At 38.4% G+C, this 9,918-nt stretch overlaps 2 protein-coding genes across 2 annotated transcripts; both read right to left on the bottom strand.

Annotated features, from left to right (window-relative positions):
• Positions 1-554: 554 nt before the first annotated feature.
• On the bottom strand, positions 555-5,583 carry LOC110722227. Its single transcript, XM_021901496.1, has 3 exons — positions 4,615-5,583; positions 1,784-3,374; positions 555-1,038 (listed from the first exon to the last, which is right to left on the bottom strand). The coding sequence occupies exons 1-3, from the start codon at positions 4,672-4,674 to the stop codon at positions 779-781; spliced, it is 1,911 nt and encodes a 636-aa protein (XP_021757188.1). The 5' UTR covers positions 4,675-5,583; the 3' UTR covers positions 555-778.
• Positions 5,584-5,754: 171 nt separating this feature from the next.
• Positions 5,755-7,182, bottom strand: LOC110722259 (probable serine/threonine-protein kinase WNK11). Its single transcript, XM_021901535.1, has one exon. The coding sequence runs from the start codon at positions 7,180-7,182 to the stop codon at positions 5,755-5,757; it is 1,428 nt and encodes a 475-aa protein (XP_021757227.1).
• Between the last annotated feature and the right edge of the window lie 2,736 nt (positions 7,183-9,918).

Genomic DNA, 9,918 nt, shown 5'->3' with positions numbered 1-9,918 from the left:
GGCATGGCAAGTATACATAGCCAACAATCATATTTTGATATTTGCTTAGTTCAATTAAACTCTAGACTCACACTCACCCCCACCTTCAGAGTCACCTACTAGTATACTACCCAAGTAGATAACTGAATATCAATCATCCGCTTGTTACCACATGACAAGTGAGCGTAAAGAGTTACAGATTTGAACATAGGTGATACTATTAGAACCATAGGAGCGCACACGCGGACAGGGAGGGGGGAAGGGTGGTGGGGGTGCTGGTGCGTTGGCGAGGTGAGAATGTGAGACAGGCGGATATGGGGGTGTAGGATTTCAAAAAATGCAAATATTAATACATGCTTACTAGTCCACCATCCATCAAAATCATACAGAGTCCTCTATCTTGTACGAATGCTTTGCAGAGGCTACATAATCATATCCATGTCATCCGATCCCTAATCTTTCTTAAGTAAATGTATAAACAAACCAGTGAATTTCACTTGCTGTCTATGTTGTTCCAAAATAGGCCTATATAAGTCTCATTAACCATTTCCTAGTTCTCTAGCAAATGAAACAAGTAAATATTATTCATCAAAAAAGAAACAAGTAAAGATTATATCTGCTATACTTTTGGTCATGTAATAAAGACACAAATGTTACAAATACAATAAATTATATACAATGACTAGGGACTTTTTTAGGATCTACCCGAATCAGTCTCAAAAATTTTCACCACTGTAATGGTAAAAGATGATGAGTTTCATCATCAGCAATTCCGCATATAAATATTTTTTTCAAGAATTCAAGCTGCAACTTTAGCAGTAACCTTAGAACTATTCAATTTCTTGGACATGATCGAATTAACTACATCCTTGACAAAGACGTAGAAGCATTCCCTACAAGAGCTAGGCACTATCGTAGATCTATGAAACTGTGGAGTTTGATCACCGTGATGGCATACTAATGTTGGGGCTGGACTAACAATTTTTCGGTGCTCAAAGCCACAGGAAGCCAAAATTGTATGTGTTGAAAGCCTGGCGATTTCCTTGAATGCATCCACGCCTAGTTGATTAAAACAGAAGGAAAAATGAGAATACAAGATTGAGTCAAGAACAAAATCAATATTACTCCAATACTTTTAAATGCGCCCATTCTAAGGGGTTATATGTAAGCAATCTCAACAATACAACAATATAGAAAAGGAATTTCGAATTGTACATTCATCCAACACTACACTTTGCTATCTCAATGTCATAAATAAAACGAACAGGTAGTTTAGCAAGTCATTTTAACTAATATCCTTATTATTCTAAAGTAAAAGCATACTAGTAGGTTTTCTTGTAAATTTCCATTTCACATCAAAGATTTTCACAATTTTAGTTTACTAGAATGTTAAGACTTATCGCATTGTTTCTGGTATATTTTTGTTATGAAGTAGCAGTGTCATATGTATCAGATTAAGGGTCAGTTTCTTCAACAACAAGGGTAAGGTGCCCACATACAAGTATACAACACCCAACCCCTTTAAAGGCATTGAACATTTAAATCAATGCTGACATGATAAATGCATCACGTCTAAATCATCCCAAGTCACAAGATTATCACAAGAAAATTGCATCAACAAACAATTTCAATATAATCACTCTATCAAAACCCAGAACTTGTAGATCTCTGGTGGAGGGAAGGGCCAAATAGGGGGGACTATCTCTAGCAAAAAATACTGAAAAGGATTCTTTCAAAGTAATCTAAAGCAGATAACGCCAAACAAAAGAACAACATATACTAAGAGAGATTTTCATCAGCGTACCTAATCGTTTGTTTTTACAAAGGAGCTTTAGGTTGAGCTTGACAAGGGATTGAATCTCACCCTTTACCTCATCATCCTTGTTACCCTTGCTGGTGTTGTTAAACCCAACACTTCCAGGACATGCTGATATTTTCTTGCCTTCCAACTTGACATTAAATGCAGCAGAGCCACCCACTACAGGATAACACGAAGATGTCGAGCAAGCAAAACCATTCTGTTCATCAGAAAAATTTGACAACCCTCTTCCTAGATTTGCATCAGAAAGTAAGCCAGTTTTATTACGACAATTGTCAGTTTGTGCTGATGTCTGTGGCTCCTGCTTACTGGATGCACAGATATTCATATGGCCATTTTTCTTCAAAGGAAATGCAGATGCTTCCATCCTCTGCAATCTGGGATGCGATACATCAGACGTACCTGCTATTTGCCCACATGAAGATGCTGGCCAAGCAGAGCCATCATCAAGAACAGTAGTCTCTCCTCCCTGTAGCTTTTTGGGTGATGCTAAGAGTGCTGTGTTGTGATGAATATTAGCTCGTACTTCTCTGGGCATAGATAAATTACGGACAAAGGACTTCTGATACTTGCTGCTAGAGGCATTATCAGCTTGTGATGAAAAATTAGTCAAACGATGCTTTCCAGAAGTCTCAGCAGGCCTTCCACTTACCTTATCAGTAAGCTTTTGCTTCTCAAATTTAGGGGACATTAGATCCTTTCTTCCAGACACTACACACTTAGGTACAAATTTATCTATTTTTAAACTATGTGCTTTATTTTGAGAAATCTTAGGAGTATTTTTTGACTTAGCAGTTTGCTGCACAGTCTTTGCTTTTGTCATCAATTTCCAAGCTCTGTCAACATTGTAGGAATCTTTATCACATGTGTCATCACAAGACTTTGATTGCAAAGAGGTCGCAGATGAAATGGATTGCAATTCACAAATTTTTTCTCCACTTGTTCCATTAACATTCTTTTTCTTACTAGCTTTACTTAAGGAATCAGAAAATGCTAGAGAGAAGCTCAAGGATCCAGCTCTAAAAGCACCCCAATTCTCACGCAAGACATTAATGTGCCTGTGAGCATTTCGGCAATTCTGCAGTGTTCTAGCACTAGATGACATATCAGCAAAACACAAATTATCTCTTTCACCAGGTACACTTCGTGCAGATGCAATATTTGACTGATCAGAAGCAGTAGCTTTGGAAGAAAACTCTGTCAGATTTTGAGACGATTTGAGAAGCCTATCTGTCTCAGAGTCAGGCTCCTTTGACCTATTTGGGTCTCTCACAATATCAAATATTGAGACAGAAGCTGAACTTGGCAACGGTTCCTCATCACAAGGAGGAGGATCAATAGAAGTAACAGCATCATCACTCATACCATTTTCAAGCTGCTCATCCCGTAGAAGAGCACAATCCCGGCAAAACCAATCATCTTCAGGTACAGTGGCACCAAGGCCAACACAAAAAGTATGTGAAGCTGAGTCGAAGAGATCACATAAAAGAAGAAGGCACTCATCCGTTGAACCATTGCAGACAGAGCACTTTGCTTGTGCATATGGGTCAACTGGTTCCCCAAAAGGATCATAGATCTGCAAGTAAGACATACAACCAATAATAATTAATACATACTAAGCATTAGCAATCAAAGATACCATCACACTCAGCGCCGTCAGCAGGACAACCAAACATGTATCTTGGCCAACAGTCAAAGCAGTGGAGGCTTAATCTTCTGAGTGAATTATTAAGGAAAGGCTTAATATCCATGGTCAAATTACAGTAAAATTAAGCTGGACCTATGATGTCATATAACTTTCACAAAATCACAATAGCTACTTTCTAGTTTCTACAACATCAACGTATTACACCAACCATTTAAAACAAATATATTACATTTGGTACCCTAACTATGACAAAATTCTGCATTGGTAACCTATTGAAATAATTGTTTCACCTCATTGGCTTGACAATAAGGTTGTTAAATTCCAGTAAAAAATGATGTGTCATCCAAGATTTCTTACAGAATATTCAATTTTAACTGTTGAAAAATAATAAATTAGAAATCCGATTAAATTGATGTAATATTGGAGTATAATTTTCATATTCAACTTCAATGGTCTAAATTATAAAATTACAAATAAAATATTTCTTGACCTTAATGGATACAAACTTCAACTTACAGATCACTAAATTGAAGCTAATTTTACAATATCAAGTCACCAAATTGATATTATGCTATATCAAGTAACCCAAGTGATATTTCTAAGATACTATAGTATCCTTAAAGCACCAAAATTGGAAAAATTCCTTTAGAAAAGCTTCTTATGCCCAAAAAGGTACTCTATATGTCTTAAAATGGGGTAAGGCTCAACCATTCTCACTCTTTTAACATCTACTTGTACCACAATAGCATCCTTCAAAAGCCTATTTTCCCAACAGGGCTCATTGATAGATGGTTAGGGAACAAAATTGTATATTTGGTAACAAAAATCGCTTCGATTTTAAGGCCAATCAACCCTTAAGTATTTCTTTTTATACGTAATTCCTCATAACCATCCGCCAACATTCGAGGAATTCCATTGTGTGGGAATGTAATTTTACATAATTTTGGCGATTGTGTAGCATGATCACAAACACTAACATTAAGGATGCAACACTTCCATAGTAAAAACTACATTCATCTTCATAACTTCATAATCACAAACACAATCAAATACATAATCAAATACATAATCACTTAACAACAAACACAACTTCAATAAGCAGAATTCACATTGAAAAACAAACACTGAAAACATGAAATTCAACAATAACATAAAACGAATTAAATACCTGATCTCGAACCGGAATCCGAACCGAACCTTGACCAATGAAGGTCCCATCTTTTCTCATACGACGAATAGTACTAAACCTCCCTCTACACAAGGGGCAGCGAGACTCAATCTTGGACCACTCGATTATACAAAGAAAGCAAAAGTAATGATCACAACTATCAGTAAGACCTCTAACGGTTCTTCCTTCCTACGACAAACAAATTCCGCAACCATCATTCGTCGGCGATTCGCAACAATCATCGGTTTCGCCGTCATTGTCGTCGATAATCGGAGCTTTACCTTTATCAATTGAAGATGGAATTGCAGGATCTAGGGTTTGGGTTTCCGATTTCAATCGTTTGTTTGGTGAATTGGGGTCTAGGGTTTCCATTACTGAGTGGCTCTGCAACGAGTGATGTGAGTTGAATGAAGTAGGATGATGTATGATGAACTCGCTCAGATTTTCCCACCAAATATGGTTATTTTTTTTTACCAGAGGTCAAGGGAGATAGTTATTTAGAGTTGCGCTGATTATCAATGTTTTAAAAGTCATAAATAAATACTAGTACTAAAATACATTACTCCCTCTATATTTTTTGAAGTGACATATTTTGACCGACACATAATTTTAGGAGATTTTATTGACTTTAATAAAATAAGAGGTTAGTGGGGTAGGATGGAGACGTGAGAAATGATAAAGTAAAAGAATGTGAGAGGAAATGGGGACCATGAAAGGAGTGAGAAATGATAAAGTAAGAGATAGTGGGGTGAAGATATATTATTAAAATGTATAACATTACTAAAAGAGGAAGTGTGTCACTTAAAAAAAAAAACCGTCATTTAAAGAAGGTGTGTCACTAAAAAAACATGGAGGGAGTATTTATTATTACAAGTATGTCACTAGTTTCAAACACATACAAATGACAATCAATCAACAAAGGAAAGAATTAAATCCTAAAACTAAGAAATCATACTTATTGACACTCTTTAGATTACTAACAACATGCTTAGAATCAAATTTTGTACTTAAAGAATCAAATTGAAAGTCTAATTGTGTACTAAGAATCAAATTGAGCTTAAAATCTATTACTGTCAAGAAATGACAGCTTTCCAATGCTACTATATTTTGTATTTCTGCTGCCACTTCAATTCCCTCATCCTAATTACTCCGACGTATCCATTTCTGTCTCTGCTTCTGCTTCGCGCCTTGCCTGTGTTGGATCCTTGCTGTCTTACGTGTCCTGCGGCCACCACCAGAAGTTTCCTTAGTAGATATATTCACAAGATTCGGAGCATTCTCCGAGACTGCAGCTTTCTTACTGTCACTGTTAGCATATTCAGGCACAAGTTCTGTTATCAGTTGTTCCATAATCTGAGAAATTGATGCAGTATCTTCATCTGACAGGCCATATTCTTCTTTAAACTTCTCTACGACTTGCAGAACTGTATTGGTTTCAAGTGAGAAATGAAACCTAACCCTCTTACTACCATAATCTACGAAGTCCATCTGTATCAATTCGCGGTCCTTCACTCTTCCTTTCAATCCAAACTTCTTATTTCCTTTGTCATCATTAATCACCTTTTCTACTTCCCTTCCAGACGACTGCAGTACTGATCTTAGCCTCTGATCACTCAGACCAGGAGGCGGGAATTCCACAATACTAGTTAGCCTCAGATTCGGAAGACTGCATCCTGTTAAATACGTGCTAGGGTCCTGATCCTCAACACTCAGTTCAAGAAACGGATCATTCAACAGTTCAATCGCGGTAGGTCTGACATCTACACCTCCTATACACTTCTGAATGATCTCCTTAAGTTCTTGGTCCATCACTCTCTGTAGCTTATCACGCGAGTCCCTCCATCTCCTCTCTACAGCTTCCTTATACACCATCTGTAGTACACACATCCCAAACTCGTATATCTCAGACCGCGCATTTGCAACAGCAACAGCAACAGCATCAGCATCAGCATTACTGCTCTCAGTACTACTCCCTGAATCAAGAACTATCGCGCTACATAAATCTCCAAGCTTAACTACACCCGAATTTCCAATAACAAAGAAGTTTTCCAAGCAAAGACTACGAAGATAAATCGGAGGACTAAGACCGTGAAGATAAATCAACACTCCAAGAACATGTCTACACCAATTTTTAATTGGAGTAGTATCTTCAAATCTTCCAATCCAATGTTTCTTAGAATAATCTCTCAAATTCCCACAATAAATTTCAGTAATCATGTTAAGCGTTACAAATTCATTCTTAAAATCGACCCAACAATCGTAACACTTCATTATATTTTCATGGTCCAACTTATGTAACAACTTAGCTTCTTCGTATAATATCTCATGATTTTCAGTAGTTAACACTGTCTTACTCCAAGCAATATCTCTGCCAGTAACTCCATCGAATCCCTTATAGACTACTTTCGATTCGCTGCTCGGTTCTCTGATGAATTGGTTTCCTACTGATGGCTTCTTTAGCCTTAGTACCGGTTGTACAGTTATAATGTCATCGTACCTTGCGAATTGGCGTGTCGGGTTTCTCTCCACGACCTTAAGCTCGTCTGCCTGTGAACTCGAATCCGCCATTACTGCAGAGTACTAACTAAGAACAATAAAACAGACTAAAGAAAGATTTGTAATGGAATATTTGATTTTTATTGATGAAACTTTTGTTAGTTATGAAGTGAAAACAGAATATTTGATGAAATGATTTATTTTATGGCAGTAATGTAGATTGCTGATTAAAAACTTAGTTTAGTTAGATGTTACTTGTAAGTTGTAACCAAGATATATATAAAGTGATTAATCTTCCATTTATCCATTAGTTGTAGTTAGTTAATGTTGATAAGTATTAGGTGACTCGTACTTCGTAGCTTTGTCCGCCCGATCGGGCGGACATTGCCCGGTCTGACCGGGCGGTGGGGGTTGGATACGTTGAAGCATTCGTATGGAGTTTTCTTCTCGCGCCCGATCGGGCAGACCTTGCCCGGTCTGACCGGGCGGAGAAGGAAAAATGCGGAGACGCGGATTTTACGATTTAAAGTTATCTTTTATGTTATCTTTTTGCCCAAGTATCTTTTATTTTAGGGATTAATATAAAACCTCCCTAATATTAGTATAAGGGTTAAGAGAGAGAGAGGGAGAGCCGTTCTTGAGAAATACAAGAATCATCTTTGTAATCTTTGCAGTTTATAGTGAAATCATTCGATCTCGGTGCCCGTGGACGTAGCTATCACATCGATAGTGAACCACGTAAATTCTTGGTGTTGTTCTTATTGTTTGCATTGAATTTCTTTATTGTTTTCTTGTTTGTTTTCGACCTTTGCTTCCGCTGTCGCACAACAATTGGTATCAAGAGCTCAGGTTCAATCCTTGGAGAGTTTCTTGAAGATAACAATGGCAGGAGATTCAACAATAAGAATTGAGAAGTTTACCGGGAAAAATAGTTTCGGGCTATGGCAAATTAAGATGAAGGCTCTGTTAAAACAACAGCAGATATAGCGTCCGTTGGCTCCAAAGAGTACTACTTCGGAGTCAGAAGATGGACCGACTGACCCGCAGTTAGAAGTTATGGAAGAGAAGGCACACTCTACCATATTACTTAGTCTTGATGATCAAATCATCACGGAGGTGGCTGATCAGGAAACGGCGGCTGGATTGTGGCTGAAGCTGGAGTCATTGTATATGACTAAGTCGTTGACCAACAAATTATTACTGAAACAGCGGTTGTTTAGCCTCCGGATGCAGTCAGGTACTTCCTTACGGGAACATCTAGAAAAACTTAACTCTATTTTGCTTGATTTACGTAATTTAGATGTTAAAATTGATGATGAGGATGCTGCGTTGATTTTACTTGTATCTCTACCGTCTAGCTTTGAGAATTTTGTAGAGTCTTTTGTTGTTGGTAAGGATTCTATAACCTTAGAAGAAGTGAAGGCAGCACTTCATACTAGGGAACTCAGAATGAAAGCTACGAGTGATAATGGGGATAATGGTAGTGGGTTGTTTGTTAAGTCCGGAAAGTCTAAAAAGAATAAGGGGTTTAACAAGGGGAACAATGCTGGGTCGGGTGCTGGAAACGACAATGATGGATCTAGTAAAACTACTACTAAAACATGTTATTACTGTAAAGAACCGGGTCACTTTAGGAATAATTGTCCGGTGAGGAAAAACAAGTCCCAGGCTGCTGTAGTTGAAGAGAAACCGAATGAGAGCTATAATTCAGAGGAAGATTTAGCATTAGTCAGTTCTGCTAGGTCTGATGATTTATCTGATAACTGGGTTCTAGATTCGGGGTGTTCGTTCCATATGTGTCCACGTCGAGATTGGTTTGATACATATGAACCTCGCAATGGGGGTATGGTTATAGTCGGTAACAATGCTCCATGTAAGGTCACAGGTATTGGTTCCATGAGGTTGAGGACTGTTGATGGGCGGAGGTTAACTTTGACTAATGTACGGCATGTTCCTGCTTTAGGAAAGAATCTGATTTCATTGGGTACCCTGGATGACTTGGGGTACAATGGTGTGTTTTCAGATGGGGAGTTGTGTATTTTCAGAGGTTCTGAGTTGGTACTTAAGGGTATCAAAAGGAACACCCTCTATGTTTTTGAGGGTGTTACACTGCCTAGTTCTGCGGTTTGCGCATCTGTATCTCACCAGGAGATGACTAAGATTTGGCACATGAGGCTTGGTCATATGGGGGAGAAGGGGATGCAGCTATTGTCCAAGAGGGGTCTTCTATCCGGGGTCAAGGTTGCCAACCTTGAATTTTGTGAGCATTGTGTGTTTGGTAAGAAACACAGGTCAAAGTTCAGCAAGGGTGCTCACATTACTGATGCAGTGCTCGATTACATCCATTCAGATTGCTGGGGTCCATCTAGAGTTGAAGGTATGGGAGGTTACCACTATTTTGTGTCATTTGTTGATGACAAGTCCCGATACACATGGCTTAGGTTGCTTAAGTCAAAGGATGAGGCCTTCAAAGTTTTCAAGCAATGGAAAGCTTTGGTGGAAAATCGACAAGGAAGGAAGATCAAGAAGCTACGAACGGACAATGGGCTAGAGTTTTGCAAAGACGAGTTTAATCAGTTCTGTGCAGATGAGGGTATAGGTCGGCATCATACTGTCAGGAAGACACCACAGCAGAACGGTGTAGCAGAACGGGTTAATCAGACACTGCTAGAGAGAGTTCGATGCATGCTCTCTAATGCAGGGCTTGGGAGGAGGTACTGGAGTGAAGCTGTGTTAACAGCTTGTTATGTCATTAATAGGGGTCCTCATTCTGGAATTGATTCCAAAATTCCGTTTGAGATCTGGAGT

The sequence above is a fragment of the Chenopodium quinoa genome, unplaced genomic scaffold (genome assembly GCF_001683475.1).
Source record: "Chenopodium quinoa cultivar QQ74 unplaced genomic scaffold, ASM168347v1, whole genome shotgun sequence".
Lineage (NCBI taxonomy): Eukaryota > Viridiplantae > Streptophyta > Magnoliopsida > Caryophyllales > Amaranthaceae > Chenopodium > Chenopodium quinoa.
Note: the sequence above shows the minus strand (reverse complement) of the source record. Positions and strands in the feature narration are given on the sequence as shown.

Excerpts from the sequence above, each read along its gene's own strand:
- LOC110722227 (XM_021901496.1), bottom strand. The coding sequence starts at position 4,674 with ATGAGAAAAGATGGGACCTTCATTGGTCAAGGTTCGGTTCGGATTCCG. Across the intron at positions 3,375-4,614 it reads GGATTCCGGTTCGAGATCAG|ATCTATGATCCTTTTGGGGA; the intron begins GTATTTAATTCG and ends TCTTACTTGCAG. Across the intron at positions 1,039-1,783 it reads TTGTAAAAACAAACGATTAG|GCGTGGATGCATTCAAGGAA; the intron begins GTACGCTGATGA and ends TTAATCAACTAG.
- LOC110722259 (XM_021901535.1), bottom strand. The coding sequence starts at position 7,182 with ATGGCGGATTCGAGTTCACAGGCAGACGAGCTTAAGGTCGTGGAGAGA.